Source organism: Lepidochelys olivacea (assembly GCF_965140295.1).
Source record: "Lepidochelys olivacea isolate rLepOli2 genome assembly, chromosome: 1".
Lineage (NCBI taxonomy): Eukaryota > Metazoa > Chordata > Testudines > Cheloniidae > Lepidochelys > Lepidochelys olivacea.
Genome location: NC_140411.1, coordinates 281,646,053 through 281,669,267, shown reverse-complemented (window position 1 = coordinate 281,669,267; position 23,215 = coordinate 281,646,053). Strand labels below are relative to the sequence as shown.

Below are 23,215 nucleotides of genomic sequence, written 5' to 3'. Positions count from 1 at the left end.
AAGCATGTTCTTTAGATGAGATTTTCTATGAAGTACAAGACAGATCTCCAGTGAAAAAATTACTACACCTGTGATTACAGGAAATCTCAGTAGAAATTGAATGGCCAGATTATCAAGTGGTGTGAACTGACATTTACTTCAATAGAGCTATGCCAATTAACACCAGCTCAGTTTTTTCACTGTAATATGGGCTGTGTATCTGACCCAAAAGGATTTATTAAAAATATTAGCGACGGTTTGAAACGAAGGATTGGTGTGTGACTCACGGGTATTTAACTCAGAGGCAAAACAAAATGGAAGTAACAAGGTTTTCTTGTGTGTCCATAAGATCTGCTGGTTTCTAGCCAAGATTTAGTAGAAAGTGTGATAGAAGTGATGGGGCACTATTCTAAAGCCTACTAGTCATTTTTTATTACTACTGTTATTTATTTTGTTTCCTCAACCATTTTGCTTTACTCATTTAGCTGGAAGGCAAACACATTCCCTGTTGATTATCCCCACTCAGCCATAAGCTTTTGCTACACATTTTGATTCCTAATATGGTAGCAAGAGATTTTGTATGAGTTCCAAAGAGCTCCTCTCAGCTTGTGGAATGCAGCAAGAAAAGAATCCTGCAGAGACAAAGATCTGTGTACTTGCACTACTAAAGAACAGAAAATTGACTCTGCATACTCTAAAAGTTTGTGCTTTCATTACTCTTGAAATCACCGCTTTACACCAATGCTACACATTGTTTTCTGTTATTTTCCTGAGCAGACTTTCTTGACCACTTCAGAAATCATATTTCCAATAATTTGAGGTTTTCTTTACCAAGTCTACTCTATCTAGATGAAGTTTGTATTATACTAGCGTATAGCCTGAAAGCATGCTGCTGTCACAGTACCAGTAGATTAGTTACAGCACAAGGAATGAAATGTTAGGGGAATTGAGGAAAATTAGAGATTTCATTTTAAAAAGTATTTTAAAACATTTTAAACTTTTCAGTGCTGTGAAATATCTGCTGTCCATTCACTGGATCGGGCTAAGATCAGTTGTTTATAATCAGCTTTTGTAATGTTTATTAAGTGCTATCCAGATAATTTTCTGGCCACTTCACCAAATCCAAAAATTTTTGCTGTTTGAGCAATAACCTTGTGGGGGCCCTGTTCACTGAAGAAATTTAATCCTTTGGGACTTGGGAGTGGGGAGTTTATTTCACCCAAAATAATGAACAGTTTGTAGTAGTCTGGTTTCGGATAAATATTTCTTAAAACTATATCCTCTTTAAGCCTCTCTGTTGTTTTCCTGTTGCTATTAGCAACCTAGCTTCTGTAGAAGAGGTGTCATAAAGGCAAATGTAGTCTTTTCTGAATCTTACACTGATCACTTTTTTGTGTTTGGGGGTTTTAATTTTTGGTAATAGACCATTTGGTCTTTCTTACCGGCATCCACATATTTAAGATTCTTGCTGCCATTTGCCCTAGCTCTGGATGGACAGTAAATAATAAGAATTTAAACTATTACTGTATTGACAGGTGACAATCCCAATTCTCAGCATTCAGAGATAAAAGGCCTGATTTTCAAAGCTATTTAGGTACCTAAAGATACAGATAAATACCTAGTGGGATTTTGAAAAGTGCCTAGGCACTTTACTCCCATTGATTTCAACACAGGCACCTAAATAGAAAATTTGACCCAAATTAAATATTTCTCCATCATCATAATGTTTTCTGCCATTGTTTCTATCCTGTATCACTTACAATAAGCAGTGCCTTGACTTGGATAGATAAGACCATCCATCCTGTCCCAGCTACCATATCATTTTATTGAGCTTCAATACAAACATTTATCAGTTGTCATACCCTGCAAATAAGTGTAATAATCTCAAACAACTAGACTCAGTTTTTTAACTCTGAAATTTCAAAGGTCTTCTGAAATTCATACATGATTTATGGGTTGTTGGTTTTTTGACATAGCAGATGGTCCTTTGACTAGACTGTGTCCAGATCTTGTCTCAATAGAATGGCAAACAGAAATATGCTGAACTGCTCAAATTTAATCGAAGTAGTCAGTGAACCACAAGATCTGCCTGCCCACTTTCATACCGAATTGAATATCTGCAGTCCGAATTTGTAGCTGAAAACTATCATGTATCTTCAGGTTTCTGATGGTTTGTGTCATGTTTCACTGCCTTTTAAGCCAAAGTGAGATGCAGTAAGTGGCAAAACTGCAACATGTCAATCAAATATCTACTTGTATTGGTGAATGGTGGGAAGAATTTGAAGCATCCTGAGATACATTGGGCCACAAGGTACTGACCACATTATCAGAAACACTTTCTCCCTTTTTCTAATGATGCAGTTTGCCAGGCCTTCTTTTCTGATAACAGGAATAATGTTCTTGGTGTTGGAGTATTCTCACCTCTGTTGTTGATAGCCTTGAATGCTTTTTCTGCCTTGAATATTAGCACTGAAATACTTTTCAGAACTATTGTGTATGAGACAGAAACGTTTTCATCTTGTACCTGTCTGTAAATTGGCATTCACACATATGGTGTTATACAATAAATAACATGTTCATTCTTCCAAACAGTTTCAACAGTTGTATATATCTTTTGAGGTCTGAAGATCAGTCACATTGCAGTTGTTCAGAGAACTGAACATCATAAGTTAGCGGCTGCTAGTTTTCAAGAAGAATAACAAACAGCTCTTGAAGAGATGCACCTAAGCCCCAGATGTATCTTTGCAAGCACTTGTGTTCAAAGTCTGCCTTCAGTACATTTCAGATTTGAGTGGAGAGCGGAAAGAAGTTCGTTTTATTGTGAAACAGCAAAATTGCTTTTCACCAGATTTGAAGACGTCAACTTGTTTCTTGTTCAACTAATTTCTTGCTACCAGTTAGCACAGTTGCAATCTAAAGTTCCACTGAGACATTTTTAGGAATTGGAGCCCTGATCATTAATATTATTTAGAAGCAGAAATCATGAAGTGGGGCAAAACAGTAAATCCTGGAAGCTTAATCTCTGAATAACATCTGTGAGTTGTCTTTCACGCTTCCATTAGTATAGGTTTCAGAGTAGCAGCCGTGTTAGTCTGTATTTGCAAAAAGAAAAGGAATACTTGGGGCACCTTAGAGACTAACCAATTTATTTGAGCATAAGCATGTAGCTCACGAAAGCTTATGCTCAAAGAAATTGGTTAGTCTCTAAGGTGCCACAAGTACTCCTTTTCTTTTTCCATTAGTATAGTAAGGGACAGATTGTGGCTATAAACAACTTAGCACAATAAAGGGTAACGTGACAAGGCACTGCGTCCCACAGGGAGATACTGGGCAAGATCAAGTTGCTGGTGCGAACTGAGCCTAAACTACATCACAATCTACTAAAACTGAGGGAAGGGTGTTGCCTTGCACTAGAAAATGTGGTCAAGTTGGGTTTCTCTAGCTTGTGGTAACTAAGCCCTGTCTAAACTTGCCCACTTTTCCTAATCTGCACAGAGCCAATATCTCCAGGAGTGTCAAGGGAGTATGGGCCAAAACAGCCCTTTTCACACCTAGAAAGGGTGCAGTATGTGCTCCTCCCTGTGCCAGCCCCTCTGCCAGTTTCCAGGGCCTCCCCCTTTAAGGAGGCAACAAGAAGCACACCGGCTGCATTTGTCACTAGCCCCCACACAGGGAAGCAAAGAGTGGGGAACGTGTCCTCTATCCCTGAGAATGCAGAATTAGATGTCCATATCTTATTGCTTTAGGTTTCAAATGTAGGATTCTTGATATAAGCTTTGAGACTCTAAAGATTGCTCCTGCCTTTTGTTAGCCTTATGGAAACCAGTACAAAACTGTTCACCGTGTATTCAGAAAAGGCTGCTTAGGGAAGGGGTGTATATGTGTGTGTTGGGAGGGAGGGATCGGTTAAACAAATATTTTCTCCTGGTGTTGGTGACCTAGTTGTTTTGGCAGGCAAAAGCAACACAACAATCATTCAAATACACTGAAGACGTGGAATTTTTTTCCTTAAAGCTGTAATTGCTAGGAAAATGCAGACACTTAAAAAAACCCACATCACTGAGCAACGTGTATATATGAATTTCTCAGGTAGAAAAGGGAAGTTGTTTCAGATTGAGAAGAAGAAAAAAATGTGAGCTAGTAGGATCCTTTTTATATAAAACCATTGATGAGTAAACTGTGGTATGAAAGTCATGATACGCTCTTGAAAATAAATACCAGCTTTGATCAAGCGTAACTAGAACTGGTTTCTTGCTCAGCTGTGAAGTGTAGAGATCAGGATTCTTTGATGGTACTTGTAGTTGCAGAATCTATAAGAAGAAAACTCCAGGACTGTATTTTTTTATTCTTTCTGTACTGCAGCATTCCTACAGTATTAGATGTCATTGATTTGATATTTTTGACGTAATGATTTAAGTCATAAAACATGCCTCTTTCATGCTGTCGGATGTCAAAAGACGGCATGTTTTCCTAAGCTCAGCTAAGAAAAACATGGTCCATAAAACCACAGCAGTGGGCTTTTAAACAAAATTCTATAGCTGTTGTGCAATCTGTAGTTTTGCACATTTCTCTCCATAAAACGTACACATTAAAAGTATAAAGGTAAGGAAACCAATTATTCAGGCCTGAAAAATAATGTATGTAACTATATAGATGTGAATTTAAATTAAATGAATTACATTTTAATCACTCATACATTACTTTCCTGTTTTATCATCTCCCTGTCCTCTCTGCTTTTTCTCCAACACACTTATTTTGGATGAGGAGTACCTCATATCCAGTCATAACCATGTTTACTGAATTTGGGGAAAGAGTAGCTTGTAGGTAGAGTCATAGCACAGTAGTCTGCAGAACGGGAAGCCTTTTTCTCTGCTTCAGTCTTCTTTCCAAATACATTGCTTCCAGTTCTCTCAATTGGGGAGGAGGAGAGAGATTATTCTTAAACATTGTATCATCCTTTTTTCCTGCACTGAAAAGCAGAACCATGTTGATATGCTGTCAAGCCACAAAGCTGTAGTATGATGATGCCAGCATTAGAAGACTATCACATGAAATGTACATTTTTGCAACAGTAAATTGCTAATAAACTAATTGGACTTGTTGCTGTTGTTAATATACTTCCTTTTGATAAACGTTGTCACTCAGATTCTCTTTTCTTATCCTGTGATAATGAAAGTGTTGCCTGCCCTCAGGTCAGTTTGGGATTGGATCAGGTCTTGTTACTTCACAGCGACCTGGCTGACATTGTTTTGGTCTCAATTACTAGTTTCTGAGAATGTAGAGGGGAGTTAACTCGAGATAAAGAAAAAAATCTATCAAGTCATTTGGGGAGGCAATGCCCCTCTCAATACAGGATTATTCCCTGTAGCAATATATACTTTACAATGCTTTATCCCATCCATTTCTAATCGATTCACGTGGTGGGACCTCACCCACTTTCCAGGAGAGACTGTTCTAGTATAATACTTTATTTCCTGATATGTGTTCAATCTAAAACTTCCTTTAGTTCAGGGGTGGCCAGCCTGTGGCTCCAGAGCCACTTGAGACTCTTCAGAAGTGAATATGCGGCTCCTTGCATAGGCACCGACTCCGGGGACTAGAGCTACAGGCACCAACTTTCCAGTGTGCCAGGGGGTGCTCACTGCTCAACCCGTGGCTCTGCCACGGGCCCTGCCCCCGCTCCACCCCTTCCCGCCTCCTTCCCGGAGCCTGCCGTGCCCTCGCGCCTCCCTCTCCCTCTCCAAGCCTCCTGCATGCCACGAAACAGCTGATCAGGAGGTGCAGGGAGGGAAGGGGAGGCTCTGATCTGTGGGGCTGCCAGTGGGCAGGAGGCGCTGGGAGTGGGGGAAGGGGGGAGCTGATGGAGGGCTGCTAACTTATTACTGTGGCTCTTTGGCAATGTACATTGGTAAATTCTGGCTCTTTTCAGGCTCAGGTTGGCCACCCCTGCTTTAGTTAATTTCACCCCCATTTCTCCTAGTTATATGCCCCCTTTTGACACTTTGAACAATTCCTCTCCTCAACCTTCATTGACTTTCACACAGCATCATAACCCCACTTAGTCAGTGTTTGGCCAGGCTGCACGCATTTAGTTCTTCTATTCTTTCATCATGTCAGTCATTCCAGTCACAGTCACTTAATCATTTTTGTTATTTTTCTCTGAATTACTTTGTTAAATAGCTGTCCTGGTTCTGGAGAGCTCAGAACTGTACCAGTATTCCAGATGCTTCAGCAAGAAACCGTTTCTGTGGTTCCTGCCGCCTCCGCTTATGCATCCCAAAACTAACTAATTTCATTTTAGGACTTTTCTGTGTTGCACATCTCACACATACACACACACCCACACACACACCCACACACATGCACGCACCATGCACACACCACACCCACACTGTGCAATGGATTAATATTCCGCAAATATGTTAGAAACTTTTTTCCCATTGGCTTCCTGATATTTCTAACCTTTCCAAGCCCCTTTGTATTCTCTCTCTGTTCTGCTCATATTTGGTCTACCACCTAATTTAATAATATCTGTGAATGTAACTAATGTCCTGTTTAGCCCTTCTTCTTCCATAGCATTAATCATTATCATTAAAATGTTAACTAAAACCATGCCCAGCACCGATCCCGGCAGCACCCTATTGAACTTCTTGTTCCAGCTTGATAGATTGCCACTTCCCTCTGTATTGAGTCTTTCAGCTAGAAATCAGTCCCTGTGATACTGTTTATAGCCACACAATTTGAATTCATGTATTGAGAAAGATTCCATTAAAGATAATGTGTAGGTTTGAGTTGTACCCACTAGTTCATGCTCGCCATCATTTAGTGTCACATCTACTGCAGCTAGATTATTATTACCTGCACTGCTTGTGGTTTTGCATAGTCTCAAAGTATAATACCATTCCTTTCTATTTTTGTTGTTGCTGTTTGTTGTTGCCTAAAATTGAAGGATTGCTACCTCTTCTTACCCAAACTAGAAGCACATGCTGGATATTTTTAAAGCCTGATCAACAAGCAGTACTGCCCCCTTTGAACTGAGTAAGCTGGTACCCCATCTGATGCAATGGAAACGGGTTTACTGCTTTGTAGTTCGGAATTTCATTTGTAATCAAAGTGCTTAATTCAGTTGCTTTACTATTGCAGCAGGGCGTTTAGTTTTGGCTCAGGATTAAAACATAAGGCATGTTTTGCAGCTGGGTTCAGCCCAAATTTACTGTGCTTTCTAAAACAATTTGTTTTGCATAGCTGAAGCTAGGTTGAAATGGCTGCCAGTATTCAAGTGAGACAGATCAATTGCCCATTCTTTGGCAGTAAACTTTACCTCCAGCTCATAAGCACTAAGCTGTGCAGTTTTTAACTAAGTTTGGGGGCAGGGGTTGTTTTGGGATGGTTTTTATTTTATTTTTTTTCATTTAATGCATCTTTCCCCATCTGGAGTTCTAACATTTTTTGTACAATTCTGGTTGGAGACCACTGTGGATGGAATTACAGCCTCAGCTTCTGTCTAAATAGCCCTCAGGCCACTCTGAACAATTCTGTTTCTACTGTCTGCTTTACATGGTTAGCAATCCCAGCCTGGAATTCTCAGATGAATAAATCATTGGCTCTTTGTCAGTTTTCCTCCTTCGCCTCAATGTTCTCTGATTCTCTGGATTCAGCGTTTTAAGACCAACTTCATATTCATTTAATTGTACAACAGTGAAAGGTTATTATTTTTGAATCATGTTTGACTTCTTTCCCCATTTTAACTTCCTTTGCTGCATAGAGGCTATTGTTAGTACTTACAGGGCTGGATTCACAAAGAAACTTAAAGATGGTGCTGCTGAATAAATTGTAGGTGCCTAGAAAATCGCTGAAACTGACAAAGCTTGAGTTAGGCTTCTAGGCTCTCTATTCAATGAATGGGGAGATATACACCTTAGACTGGGATTCACAAAAAGTCACTAAGCTAGCCCACAGGAGACGCCAAGCTGAGGGATGTGTGCTCAGCTCTTTCTCTCCCCCTCCCTCCCCCCGCTTCAGATCCAGGCCCAAGTCCAGGCTGCACAGAGGCGCCTTCCTCTGCTTGGGATTCTCAGCTGCAAACCCTCTCTTGAAGTTAGGTGCCTATGCTGTTCTTGCAAAGGAGAAGGAGGGGCAGCTCTCTCATCACTTTTAGCCCAGTGGTTGTGGTACTCACCTGAGATGTGGGAAATTCCTGGTTCAAGTCCCCCCCTGCCTAAAGGGAGAAGGTTTTTGGACAGGGATCTACCACCCCTCAGGTGAGTGCTCTGATATGAATAGGGCCCTACCAAATTCATGGACATGAAAAACACATCATGGACCATGAAATCTGATCTCCCCTGTGATATCTGTGTATTGTAGGGGAAGGGCAGGGCTGGGGCGCCCCAGCCGAGGGCTCCTACCCTCTGCCGGGCTCCAGCTGCTAATCCTGGCCACGCTGGGGGGGGACAGAACTTCCTCTTCTCTTGCAGGGGCCACTCACGGGGACAGGTCAAGCCCACCTCTGGGAACCTTCCCCAGCTGCAGGAAGCTCTGCAGCCGCTGGCTGGGAGCCCAGCTCTGAAGGCAGCGCAGAAGTGAGCATGGCACACCTTCCCATGCTTTCGCTCTCTGCCTCTCGCCCAAGGACTCTTTCGTTATTTATTCACAGTGGAACAACTTCAACAGCTTTCCTCTCCTCCTCTTCCACCCCATTAGCCATTTTGTGCGAGGTCACCTATAGGGGCTTGCTTCAGTAGGCGAGGTCTGAGCATGCTTACCAGATCAGCCTCCATAGATGAGTTAGACGGAGGGACACCTATCTGTCCCTTGTTTGTGCATTGCACTGAGGCTTATGCGTCTAGATACGGAGTAAGGGGCTGCAGTATACATGCACAGAGGCAGAAACATAGATGCCTGGCAAACTTCTACTTCAAAAATTAGGTACCAAGCAAATTTAAGCAAGTTTAGAGGGATTAGTAGCAGCTGAGCAGGTGGTTTGTGAATCCCCATGGACCTGATTCTGGAATGTAGACACCTGAAGAGGCATTTAGGCATCTAAGTCTCTTTGTGAATGTAGCCTATAAATGTGAATTCCCTGTAGTATAAACAAGGCCTTGCTATTGAAAAAGTTTCACAACTCTGTGAGAAAGATGTTTAATTTTCCTGGAAACACATTTATAAAATGCTTCATCTCAAAATTCAACACTCTGTGGGCTCCTCCTTTAAGGGTCTTTTTTAAAGATATGTAAAGAAGTAGGAGTCTGTCAAGATACGTAAAAATATAGACCTCATGGGCAACAAATTCCAAGGCCTGGCCATGCTGCATCTGGTTCAGGCCTCAAAGGAGGGGCTGTAAGCAAGCACCGACCTGGTCTCTGACAGAAGGTAGAGCAGCCTTGAGCAACCCAGTTGCATATGGTGCTCAAGGGCCATTCTGGCAGCCTTAGACTAACCTGATCAATGACTCTTTACCCCGGCCCCGGCCACTATCCCACGGGGTGACACAAGGCCAGCTTTCAGGAACTCCCCTCTGTAGCAGAATCTCCAGCATGCTGGTTAGGCTGGCTTTAAAGGCCGCACTGTATTGCTGGGGCCATGGGAAATCACCACAGAATCAGGGTGCTAAAATGGGCACGTTTGCAGCCCATCCTTTCCCACCCCCAGCTGAACCTAGAAGATACTGGGCATCTCTCAAGATCTGGCTCAAGTGATAACCCTCAAGTGAATTATGCTGTTATGGAAATTGTGATGATGTCCCAATCAAAGAACTCCTAACAGTGGCTGAGGAATAAACATTAAGCACCAAATAAACTCCAAGGACTCAACAATCCCATTTTCATGCAAATATTGTTGGCAAGAAAAAACAAACAAACTATATTTTATGCCAAAAGAATTGTTTCTAATTAGAAGGTTTTTCAGTGTTTTCCTTGAGAAGTCAGCTGCTCTTAAAAGATAACACTACATCTTGCTCATTTGTGGAGAAATGTAGAAGGCACAGCAGCATGAGTTAATGAATATAAATCATAACTTTTATGAAATCTAGAATGCAGCACAGAATTTGTACTGATTCTTAGCCATTGTGCCATATATTGCTGCTTCCCCGGAGAGTTCAATCTTTCACCCTCTGGCTTTCCTTCCAGGTCCAAGGCTTTCCTTTCGTCTAAAGCATATTGTTTTAGACAACCCATGCATGTGATCACTCAACACTCATTAGAGGTTAGTTCTGAGGCCTTAATTATCCCCTCCCACACACAAATACACAGAAGGAGAAAAGTTAAGGCAAATTATCCATGGCTTGAAAGCCACACGCATCATATTGACTCATCCCCTCTCACAAGGGAGGGAATTGTGTGCCCAAGGAGAGAGGTTTCAGAGTAGCAGCCGTGTTAGTCTGTATTCGCAAAAAGAAAAGGAGTACTTGTGGCACCTTAGAGACTAACCAATTTATCAGCGCATAAGCTTTCGTGAGCTACAGCTCACTTCATCAGATGCTGGTTAATCTCCAAGGAGAGAGGCTGTCCCAAGATCCATGGGAAAATCCAGCCATGGTAAGGCAGCCACATGGAGGGCTTGCCCTGCTGTGCTTCTCTCTCAGGAGTTATGCTGCAATTCTAACGCTATGTTTCTGCCAAATTACCAGTTTTAATTGCCAAGTATTATCTGACTTATATTATTTTGACATGTGAAATTTTATGATTATGCAACTGCATTTATTACTAGATTGGTCTGGCTTGGTTTTTCCTTTTTTAATAAGCATGCTGGCTCACTCAAGACTTACGGAATTTGGGAGGTTGGGGGGTGTTTTTTTTTCTGATCTCCACTCAGGCCGGTGCAGATTTATTTATTTTTTAAACAATCATACACACTCCTAGGAAAGTAGTCACTCTTGTAATCAGTTTCCAGTGTTTTCACCTACAGCATTTTCCAAATTTGTCAACTTTCTATCTGCTAGCTTTTCATACTTTGATTAGATTACCACAGAACAGAGGCCTGACAAATGTTGATCAAAGATCAGCACTATTTTTATAAAAAGAAAAGGGCTTGTGGCACCTTAGAGACTAACAAATTTATTTGGGCATAAGCTTTCGTGAGCTACTGCTCACTTCATTGGATGCATTCAGTGGAAAATACAGTGGGGAGATTTGGAAATTCATGAGTTCTATAAATTCTGTTCTTTCTGAAGGAAAATAATACTGATTTTTCATTTAAGACTAATCACCTACAACTTGATTTTCATCTTAAAATCCGCAACAAAGGCTCTCCAGCTCCATATTTTGTTTGTCAGAATATTTTTATTTCCATTTTGTTGCGCTCTACAGACTCTATCTTGACCTTGAATTTTAGATGTTGCCAACAGAGATGATTGACTGATACATGCCATTTTCTGTGATACACATTATTTTCACTTGAACGTCACATACATCATTGTTTTTTCTTATCTAACAAATTAAATACACCCAGGCCACAAAGTGGTGGTGATCTGGGTATTAGTTGGAATGATTCTGGTATTTTAGCAGCACTGACTCTAAAGTCAATAACAGTGTGTTTACCTTGTAGTTGAGACTACTTCAACTTCTATTTCAGAGGAAGCACAGATCTTTTAGTTTCCTTTAAATAACATCCTGATATTTTTAAGGTAAACTGCAACAAAGCAGAGGATGTCAGGTTGGCACCCCAATGCTTTAAAAGCTGCCTTGTTAGCCTCCCTTGAGATATTTTTGTAAAACCCACGATGCACAATTTGAGTGAAGATTTTTACAGCTTTTTTGCACATGTGAATAGAATGTTAATGAGAGAGCAACTGAAGTAGAAGCAACTAGTATTTAATCCCACAGTCCTCTTAATAGGAAGTTAGCAGGGGAGCATGGCCAGTCCTATCCACCATGGAGCCCTATCAGAGGAGTACCTGTGGAGTTCCACACATACAGTCCTTCCTCTTTCACATGGACCAGGGGAGAGCCACAACAGAAGACTGCCTCATTGTGGAGGTAATCTGGGCCCCTGTCTCAGTTTGATTCCAAGTAGTTCACTCTGCCTTGTGAGTTGTGTGTACATTCATGCTGTACAATTTTGGTTCTTGTCCATTGTGCTCAGGTCTGTCACCCATACTCATGTTGAGATCACCTTACTCAGTTAGACTATTCACATATAAGGTATACTCAACATGAGGAATGCTGGCAGAATTGAGCCTTTGGTAAAACTAGAAAGTATACATGTCTTCACTAAACTTTATCATTGAAAATCACTTGCAATATTTTTCTGTGACTTTTCAGATAAAGAACAGTCTATCATCATTATTTTTACTCTGTTATCCTGTGTTCTTGCAATGGTTTGCTTCAGGCAGTTCACTTTCTGTTAGTTTGTGGAAGAGAGATTCTTTTTTAAAATGGATATCTTTATTTTATTTTTTTAATTGAAAAATCCTTTCCTTTAAATCCTTACATATTCTTTGTCATGCTTTGCTCAAGAGGGATGATCCCACAATCTAAAGGAAATATTTTTAATTATAAATGTGCGATACAATCTTTCTTTGCTAGTAGTTATAAAATTTGTTGAATTATGTAATGATGTAAGGCTTTTTTTTTCTTTTTTTCCCTAGAATAAGCAGGGGAAACAACAAAGTAATAACCTTCAGTGTTATTATTAGCCAGGATGGGCAGGGATGGTGTCCCTAGCCTCTGTTTTCCAGAAGCTAGGATTGGGTGACAGGGCATGGATCACTTGATGATTACCTGTTCTGTTCATTCCCTCTGGGGAACCTGGCACCAACCACAGTCGGAAGACAGGATACTGGGCTAGATGGACCTTTGGTCTGACCCAGTATAGCCTTTCTTATGTTCTTATGTATGCCTTACTGGTTGAAATTTTATTATTAATTTAAGTTCTAACACCATGCTTCTCTGTAGCAGTTTGTAGCCTTCTAAGGTGAATGGCTACTTCAGGTTACATGCAGTGTTGTTGTAATTGTGTTGGTCCCAAGGTATTAGAGAGACAAGTTGGGTGACGTTATATCTTTCATTGGGCCAACTTCTGGTGGTAAGAGAGACAAGCTTTCAAGCTACACAGAGCTCTACTTCAGGTCTATGAAAGGTACTCGGGGCATGTCTACACTTACTTAAAACACTGCATCAGCACAGCTGCGCCACTGTAGCTCTTTAATGAAGATGCCCTATGCCGACTGGAGAGAGCTTTCTCATCAACATTGTTAATCCACCTCCCTGAGAGGTGGTAGCTGTGTTGGCAGGAGAAGCTCTCCTGTCAGCATAGGCCTGATCTACACAGGGGGTTAGGTTAGTATAACTACATTGCTCAGGAGTGTGGATTTTTCACACCCTGGAGCAATGTACTTATACCGATATAGGTCTGTCATGTAGACCAGACCTCAGAGTGTCACAACTAAATACAAGGTGGAACAGATTGTTTAGCACAAATAGTTAGCACGTATTCTAAGAGACCAGTGAAGGTGAAATGGTTAACATCCCTGTAGCCCAAGGACAAAATAAGGCATTAGTGGGTTACAGTTTGTTGTAATAAACCATAACAATGTGTAACTCACTAAACCTCCCTTTGTCCTATGACTACAGAGGTATTAATGGGCCACTTCACCTTTTAGGTGGCTTGCTGCCTAGTGGAATCAATAGCCCCAAGTTAGTCACCTAGGTTCCCTGTACCTTGTCTGGGGAGAGTTAGGAGCATAAGAATGAGATTCACAGAGGCCAGCAAGCTGAGCAGAAAGCTGTTAATGCTAGGGAATGCTGAAGAGAGGTGTGTGGCCTAAGCCCAACCCTCTGAGTGATTTAGGTGCCTAAATCTAGGCTGGAGGGAAGATCCTGCCTCTGCCCAGATTCACAGCCATTAACCCTCTCCTGGAGTTAGGCACTTAAGAAGGTTTTTGAAAGACACAACTTTGGTACTGCTGCTGCTGTGGTGGTGGCAGCTGCTGCTTTGGACCTCCCTCCTGCCCCCTTATAATCTTTATCCTAGTGGTTAGAGCACTCACCAGGCGGAGGGAGACCCGTGTTCAAATCACTCCTCTTCCTGATGTGAAAAAGAAATTTGAACTTGGCTCTCCCACCTCTCATGAGAGTTCCCCAAGCACTGGGATATTCTGGGGTGAGGTCTCTCTCAATCTTTCTTTTTCAAACCAAGCCACTACATGCAAATAATTAAGTATGTATTGGGCCAGAGAGAGAGAGTGAGAAAAAGTGACTCTATAGGCCAGCAGTTAGTGGCATTTAGGCTCCTAAGTCTCTATGAAACTAGTCCTTTGCTTTTGTGATTTTCTTCACACACCCTAAACTTCTTTACCACTGTTTTCCAACCAGTACGGATGCTGAAATGGTCTTTTATTTCAAACCAGCTTTACACTTTACACTTAGCAAAACCGACAATCTAGACCACTTCTTTCAGAGAGCAGAGAACCATCGGCTTTACACCATCAAATCCCTAAAAGCACAGGTGCTAAACCCAGTGTTGAGGCTGCAGGGGCAATAACTCTTCTACTGAGAAACAGCCAGGAGAGTTTTAAAGCTTTTCACACAATACTTCCTTATTGTAGGAGGATGCAATTATTCCCAGATTCTTCAGGCACCAATTCCATTGGACAGTCCTGAAAGATTGTGTACTCATAGTAAAGATAAGGAAATTTAACAACAAAGTGTTCACTAGTTTCCCTCCCTCTCCCTGCTTTCATAGAAGGGAGCGATGCTCTCTTTGATAGAAATAATTTAATAAGAACCTTCATGCAAGATATGCCAAGAGCGACTTCCAACTAGCAGGCATGTGGCACAGATCCTGTTACTTTGCCCTAGGAGAGGCTTCCTTGTGGCTTACATTGCAGAATTGCTATCTAAAGCCACAAAGGTTGTTAGTCAAGTCATGGCTGCAGTAACGTACAGGACATTACAGTGAGCCTGATTCTCTCTACCACTCAGTGCTTTAATTGTGCATGGGTGTAAAACATGTGACTTAGTGAAGTTACTCCCGATTTACACTGGCACGAGAGGAGAACTGGGTCCAGTAAGTCCATTCTCTGAATGAGGAAAAGGATCTACTAAGCGCTCAGTTGCACATGTCCTAAGCAGGCACAATTCCCTTTGACGTTCTAGGCACCAAGATATCCTTTCAAAGCAGTCACTTCCCTGGGAGTTGAGCTTGTGCAAGGAGTCTGTGATTAGGTGATCAATCTGTTCGTACAGTACTCATACAAACTCATGAACAATGAGAATTCAGCAGAGAGTAACAATGCTTAGTTATATATGTCTGTGTCTGTAAAGAGGGCAGTAGTCCCCTACCACTATGTAATCTAGCTGCTTCCACAGACAATCAAACCCAGTGCACATGGGAGTTCAGGGGAGCAAGAAGACCAGCACGTGCGGGGAGATTGGGATAGAACTACTATGCAGAGTTAGAGTGGCTGGGACTGTCTTCCCAGATCATTATTCTCTGTGTTCTAGCAGTGCTAGATGCCAATTTCAGTGAAAGGGGTCCTATTGCGCTAGACCCTGTACAAACATGTAACAGTCCTTGGACTAAAGAGATTATGCTGCTGTGAGAGAGAGAAGTCATATACCACAGAGCAGAGTGAGGTTGGGATTTACCTCCTCCTTGGACTTTTGCGTAAGTGAATATAACAAGAACTGGTATGTACCTTATTTAGTACAGTTTGTATTCAAATGCCAGATATAGCACTTGATCAGATTTCATCTGATGTAAATACAGACTTTGTTAAAATGACCATTATTTGCTATGAACATGTTTAATTTTTCACCTAATAGTCATTTCAGGGATTACTCTCTATACGGGGTAGTCAATTATTTTTTGTCAAGGTCCAAATTTCTTGATCACGGAATAATCAAGGTCCAGACTCCAGAGAAAATAAATAAATAAATAAATAAATAATGATAAGTAAATAAAAAGATTTCAGGGTCCATTCAAAAGCATCTGGCAGTCTGGATTTGGCCCGCAGTCCACCTGTTGACTACCCCTACAATACACATTAACTTGATTATCATTTCTTAACTACGCTTTTTCATTGTAATTATTCAGATCCCTATGTGAAAATCCATCTGATGCAGAATGGTAAGAGACTGAAGAAGAAAAAGACAACAATTAAAAAGAACACTCTGAACCCCTACTACAATGAATCGTTCAGCTTTGAGGTACCCTTCGAGCAAATCCAGGTAATGTCAAACCCTGCTTTCCCCTTCCTCTGAATTCCATTTCTCAGCCTTCATAAATATTTAACAGGGACCTTGTTAATTCTGAAGTGTGCATGCCTTCATTAGCACCTATGTGCCAACCCCGCTCTACGTTAGATGAGTGTGACTGCTTCAAGAGGGAAATGATAACATGCACGGAACTTATGAAGGGTTGATTCATCAGTGAAAAATGGATAACTGGCATTTTATGGTCAGAAGCAATGGATACCCAAAAGAAAAACCAAACAGGAAGATAGTGATAAGAGAAGAAATACACTGACAAAAATTCTAGAGATAGGAGTTAAATGAGTTTCGGCCATTTTCCCCATATCATATTCATTATTTAATTAGGCTCATTTATAGAAAAAGGTATTTAAACTTTATTTAAATGAATACTGTAAATGTTTCTGTGACCTTTGTGTACTTCACGTATAACATTCATTTTGATAAACTTCCACTAACATGTCAGGTAATGGAATAATGGTTATACCAGGTCCATGATCATTAAGAGCAAAGAGAAGAGAGGGATCATAGAGGCAAAGCAGAGTTGTCAAAACTAGTAGAAACAGCTCATTAGCAGCAGCAATGTGGAACATAAAACAGGATAAGAATAACATCTTTCAACAACCTATCATAAGTTCAGATGTGTATATTTGTGAACAGTCTGCCAGTATGCATGCGCACAGAACTGTGCAAAAGAGAGAGGTGATCCTGGAGCACTGAGTTTTAAAAACAAGACTTTAGTGAACTGCTATCTTAAAAGGTGCTGAGTGGACCCCATTGGAGTGTGAAATCCTACACAGGACAAGCACAAAATAGCTGAACACTGGCAGAGCAGAATGGGGTAGCTGCCTATTAACCTCTGAGTGTGAAAGAATAGTTCAGTCTCCATGCCCTTTCAACCTCTGGTCACTCTGCTGAGGTTGCTTATACAGGTGCTTATTGCTGTTAGTGGTCTTTTATAGCAATATCCACAGACATTTGCACTGAAACCTACATTTCAAATAGGCCACCAATCAGCGACCAGATGGCAATGATTTTCAGTCACTAATTAAGCCGTGCAGATTTGAACCAGTGACCAGAAGATGAAACTCATTTCATGATCAGTCCTCTGAGCCCTCCATTCCCACCCCCTCAAGGCCACATCACTGTTTGTACTGTATCCATCCTTGGCGGGTATGACAATAAAAAAAAACCATTCTGCTAGTCATTAGGCTAATGGTTCCCGGTAACATCAGGCATTTTATTTTTTACCATAATAAGAACTTTAAACAGTCTTACACTAAGATAAAGCCAATACACTCTAGGGCAATGATCGTACCCTGCATCTAATACATAAATGTCCATTTGGGGCTATCATTGACAATAAAAGCAAATACACTGCAAGCAACATTACGTTGTAAGACATCATTCTGGCTTCTAGAAATAGAAGCATGAAAGATATTGCATTTTATCATGAATGGTCTTAAGGAAGAGAGTCTGAGTTTGATGTGCACTTCTGTCATAAATGATTATGTAAATACTTACATGCCTGGAGCTGTCATATCCTCCTTTGGCTCATTAATTTGTGCACGCTGTCATGGGAAGGGGCTACAAAGAGTCATTATGACTCAGCCCTTGTAGCCTTTACTCACAGGAGTAATCCCATTAATAGTAGTGGAACTCCTACTGCAAGTAAGGACTGCAGGATCTGGCCTTTTTAGAATAAAAGGTTGACTGACCCCTTGGCACCAAAAATATTTTTCTGTGTAAATTACGTTTTCCCGCAATTCATAAAACCTACCTGGAGAAACAAATCCCAGTCTGTCATGAATCCAGGAGCTGTGTACATTTATAATAGCATGAAGCAGAGTCAGGAAAACTGTCATAGATTCATCCTTTAAAATGAAAGTCTCGAAGGGAAAGTGTGTACAGTTAAGTCAAATCAGCCTGAGGCTGTTTCATCTCAGATGCTATTGAGGAAAACCCAGTTTCACTAGGGGAATAAGTTATGTTTGTGCTATTCAGACATATAGTAAGGACCAAATGAGCACACACGCACTTACTAATGCACAACACAGACACCTGAGATTCACTTAGACTGGGCCATATGGCAGGCAATACATAAGACGGTATAATATCCAATCTCCTTCCAACCTCCTCAGCATGTAGATTACATTAGCCTGACTTGCCTTAGACTCTCATGCGCCTAAATGTAATTTACACCCTTATGTAACAACTCTGAATTTGGTCTCCCGAGTCTACATTGCTGTAACTAACATGCTGGAGGGCTAGGAAAGAGGCCTGGAACACGAAATGCAACGAACAAATAGGCGAGTCTAAGAAGTTGTAAATTACACTTCTGAATCTGATCTTCTGAGTTTGTGGGTGTAACCTACACAGTGGGGAGGATATAAGTTACACCCACAAACTCAGAAGTCAATACCTCTTTAGACTCACAGCTCAAGTTAGCCCTACAAGCCTATGCCAGTCTAATCATCTTTCCACAAAAACCACAAGTTCCGCTTTTTTTAAAAAAAAATATTGCTTCAGAGCCCATTTGAATAAGAAATTTGATTAGAGGAAAGCTGTGGGAGGGGCTTTGGCGCAGGACCCAGCTACAGTAGCTTTCTTGGAACATGCTGTTTGTTGTCCTGCTTTGGTGACCTGGCTTCTGTTCCCGGCTCAGCCACTGACCAACCTTGGAGAAACTGGGGCACAGAGAGGAGTAAATGACTTGCCCATCTGTAAAATGAGGATAATGATGCTTACTTCCTTTGTAATGCACTTTAAAGTTTACTGATGAAGTGTACTATATAAGAGCTAAGTAGCATTATTATTGACTTCCAAGGCGGGTGCGAAAGCCCATTCCATAGGTAGATAAAGTGCACAGTAGTCACTTCACATGCTCTGTTGCTGCCGGCAAAAAACAGTAGCACTCTGACTCCTATGTAATTCTGTTTGTTGGGATTTCACATCAGAAGCCCAAATAAAAAGGAGAGAATAAACAGCTGTGTTTTGTCTCTGTGCGTGGGTTCCTTCTCTGGAGGGTTGTACTTTTGCAGTCCTGTTTCCTGTCGGAGCTAATTAAGATAATAAAAAATTTGCATGTGGTTTTGAAGATCTATCTCATAGTGGGCCAAAAAAAAATAAATAACAAAAGGTATGCCCATACCTGGCTATCGTATTTTACTTCACACACACCTGATCCCTACTCACATGGGTCCTTTCAGCCAACCACTGCTTTCTTTTTGAATCTTTCCAAAGTCCATATCTTCAAACATGTAGAAACAGGAGCTACATCATCTTATGATGCTTTAAATTAGTGTAGACCCAGATGGGAGGGTGCAGCCCTCTTGGTGTGGCAGGGTGGAAGACCCACCCTACACACTGGCTGTGTGTCCAAGATATGGGGAGCACAAGGAACATCTAGTGCATGACACCTCTTGAGCTGCACTGTGCATTCCTTCGCCATAACAAAGGATCTCTTCCATATAATGAGCATACCAATCAATTGACATGGCTGTTCTGATCTTGATTTCATTCATAGGAGTTTGTAACCTGTTATTTCAGACTTTGAATTCTCATATCATTCAAAATCTGCTACTACTTGTTGTGCTATCCACCCTCCCCCTTCTCACCCACAAACTCTGAATTCCAGTTCTGTACTCTGTTTACCTGCAGGTCTTGCTCATTGCTCTTTGTTATCTCCTTTTAGAAAGTGCAAGTTGTTGTGACTGTTTTGGACTATGACAAGATTGGCAAGAATGATGCTATCGGGAAAGTCTTTGTGGGCTACAACAGCACTGGTGCAGAGCTACGACACTGGTCAGACATGCTGGCCAACCCAAGGCGACCCATTGCACAGTGGCACACCTTACAGGTTGAGGAAGAGGTAGACGCCATGCTTGCAGTCAAGAAGTAAACAAAAAACAAAAGATGAAAAAGAAGCCTTTCTGCATTTGCCCACATAGTGCTCTTTAGCCAGTATCTGTAAATACCTCAGTAATATGGGTCCTTTCATTTCCAGCCATGCGTCCTAACACAGATGAGTGGTACTTAAAATCCTGTTTTGATTTGCACAACTTTTAATGTAGAGAGCCCTCTAAAGGCCTTTCATTTCACCACTGCCCCCCAGATCTACTCTTCTTTTAAGCAATATGATGTGTAGATAGAGCATGACAGAAATTATTTATTGTATCACACAGGTGTATATACCAGTATGCTGAGAATTTATTTCTAGTTTGTGTATTTGTATGTTGTAAACGTTTCCTAATCTGTGTATATCTAGATGTTTTTAATAAGATGTTCTATTTTAAATTATGTAAATTGACTGAGATATAGGAGAGCTGATAATATATTATAGGGTAACTATTGTATCGTCTGCATTCCAGCAAAAATTCCAACTTGTAAGGCACTAGTAGTGTTACACTGACATATTAAAGGACAACTTAAATCTGAGCTTTCAAGGGAACCATTTAAAAGAACAAGATATGCCTACGCAGTACACCTTGGAGGGGTGAATCCAATTTTGTAGACTTCTTTTTCACAGGCAACTTAACATGATCTGAGCAGTTCCATGGCTGACCTCAAGGAAGCGTAGCCAATAGATCATTTTTTCTGTATATATTTAAAAAAACTGAAATCATGGCTTTACACTGACAATTGAGGAAGCAGTTCCATGGGAGATAATTTCACATAACAACAACATGGGGGAGACTGGGGGCTGGGGGGGGGGGTGAGGGGAATTTCAGCAGTAATGAAATGCTGCATCGAACCATGAAAAGAAAAGGTAGCTCTCCATTATCACCTTTATACAAAATTAACATACTGTGAATTCCAGTTGTGATTTCACACTCTAGGATTCTAATGAGTTTGCACATTAGACTTTGTAACAAAATATTTTATTATACTAACAGATTAGAAGGGAATGCAGAATATTTTTAAGCACAGCCGTGTATGTTTATTATACAAGTTTCATGGTGAACAGACAGTATTGTAATCCCATCAAAAGAAGACAAAAATTAGCCATAGTTCTGAATGCACTTCAAAGTAAGCCAAAAGAGAACAGCTAGTGACCTTTTTTATATACTGTTTATACTTACGTTTTAATTTGTCCTTTAAAAACAAGTGAAACAAAACAAATAAGTTCAAGAAAACTGAAGCAACCTCTTATGTATACCAGATGCTCGTTTCAGGAGGAGTTTTTAAATGTTTTCAATGTTATTATGTAGTAAATGGCACTATTATAAAGCTATTAGTCATTCCATAAGAGTCTTGAAAGACTGCTCTGTGTACCACTGTGACTGCCGTGTGTGCTTAGAAATGTAGTTTTCTCAGTGGATAGCAATCAATTTATTCCGTAGTGATCTTGTAATAATACTGCCATTCCCTTCTACTGCACTGCTGAAGGAGTGCATAGCACAAGCAGTTCTAGTTATTATGGACCAATTTAGAACTGACACGCTATGCGTAGGACAAGGATGTTATATAGATTTGGACGACCACACAGCATTTTGTCCAGCACTGTGCAATATTCCACATTCCCCCCCCCCCCCAGCCCCATTTGTAGACAGTTTCATCTCATGGCTAGACAGCATATGATCTCAGATTATAGCATTTCATCCTGTCATTTTGGGCATTACATTTTATCTCACATCTCATCCTTTGAGACTCTTTATTTTAAGGACTGTGAATATATTTATAATGCTTTGAAGACTTAGTTCTTTTCAGTACCACTAAACACCAAAAAATGGGGCACAAATACACCTTTTGGAGGTGTGATTTAAAAAATAAAAAAATAAAGCTACAGCCTGAAATTATATTAAATTAAACAGGGGTGTGAGCAATGGAGTCCATGCTGAAAAATAAATTCCCCAACCCCCTCCAGATGTTATTTATGAGGGATAAGGTGCAGCCCTACAGAATTCAGCCCATGTGTAGAAAACCAACCCAACCCTCATTAAATTGGGAAGCACAAAATGGATATGAAACCGCTATAGTCTCTCCCCACTCCAAAATATAGGAATAGCAACACCAATCATTTTTAGAGTTGTTTCTTTTGACATGAAACATGGAAAAGGTACAACTGAGGCATATTTTGAGATAACATATGTGAACGCAGGAAGTGTCAAGCTGGAATATTTTTTAAAGGACCAAACCCCATCAGAGAAAGGAACTAGGTTGACAGAGTTGCAGCAAAGAACAGGTATTCAGCTTCATGATATCCAGCTTTAAGTTGTTCATTCAAGAAATTTGCGTGTTCAAATTTGCAGGTTCAAACTGCCAGAACCGATTCAGTGTGTTAAGGTATTCTTAATGCATTCTCTTCCTATACTGCCAGACTGAATGTCACCAGAGAATTGGTTTGTAATGTACTATGACTCTCAGAGACCGAACCTGCTATATGACCAAGGTGACATTTTCATCCTCAAAGAAGCCACATGTACCTTTCTGACAAAGCTGTGTAAAGTATTAGAATCTGATGCTGTAGAAAGATCCTAGTTGCCTTTGTGTATATTTACTGCCTGCTTGAGTGTTTCTACATGTGGGTTTTCTCTGTATCTTGTAGAAATGTTTGGGGTGTTTTATCCTGCCATATTGCTCGTGACCCACGAGCTGACAACTTTAGCTGTATTTTACCTTCATTTTTGATGAGGTGGTTTATATTTTGTTTCACTTTGTGTAGTAAATCCCCCAGTAGAGCTGTCGTTAAAATAGCATACATACATATTCAATAAAAATGTTTTATTTCCTGTTGATGTCTCAGTGTTTCAACTCTTTTGATTTAAAATGAAAAAGATGTTGCTCCCTAACGTTTTTGAGCACAGTCACAGTCTGGCTTTGCTCTGATACAAGTAGACAAGTCACCAAAATCTGAAACTTAACAGCTGCCTGGTCTCTGTAAATATAAGGGCTAACTACGAAGGAAACCTAGGCACTCTAAATGTGCTCCCATTACTTTCCACCGGTCAAGGGCAATAAATTGTTTTCACAGCTCAAGTACTGTTTTCCCAAGTAGTTTGAAGTTCTGAGTGTTTATTGGTGTCTATATTATGATTTAGAACTCATAC

General features: G+C 40.7%; 1 protein-coding gene across 3 annotated transcripts in view; it reads left to right on the top strand.

Annotated features, from left to right (window-relative positions):
* The window catches only part of SYT1 (synaptotagmin 1), a 507,893-nt gene extending 484,990 nt beyond the window's left edge, over positions 1–22,903 (top strand). For all 3 annotated transcript variants that reach the window (XM_084617798.1, XM_084617797.1, XM_084617796.1), the window contains 2 exons: positions 16,012–16,145; positions 19,861–22,903. In XM_084617798.1, the coding sequence (XP_084473924.1) occupies positions 16,012–16,145; positions 19,861–20,067 (341 nt within the window). In that variant the 3' untranslated portion in view covers positions 20,068–22,903. The remainder of the gene's footprint in view (positions 1–16,011; positions 16,146–19,860) is intronic.
* The last annotated feature ends 312 nt before the right edge of the window (positions 22,904–23,215 follow it).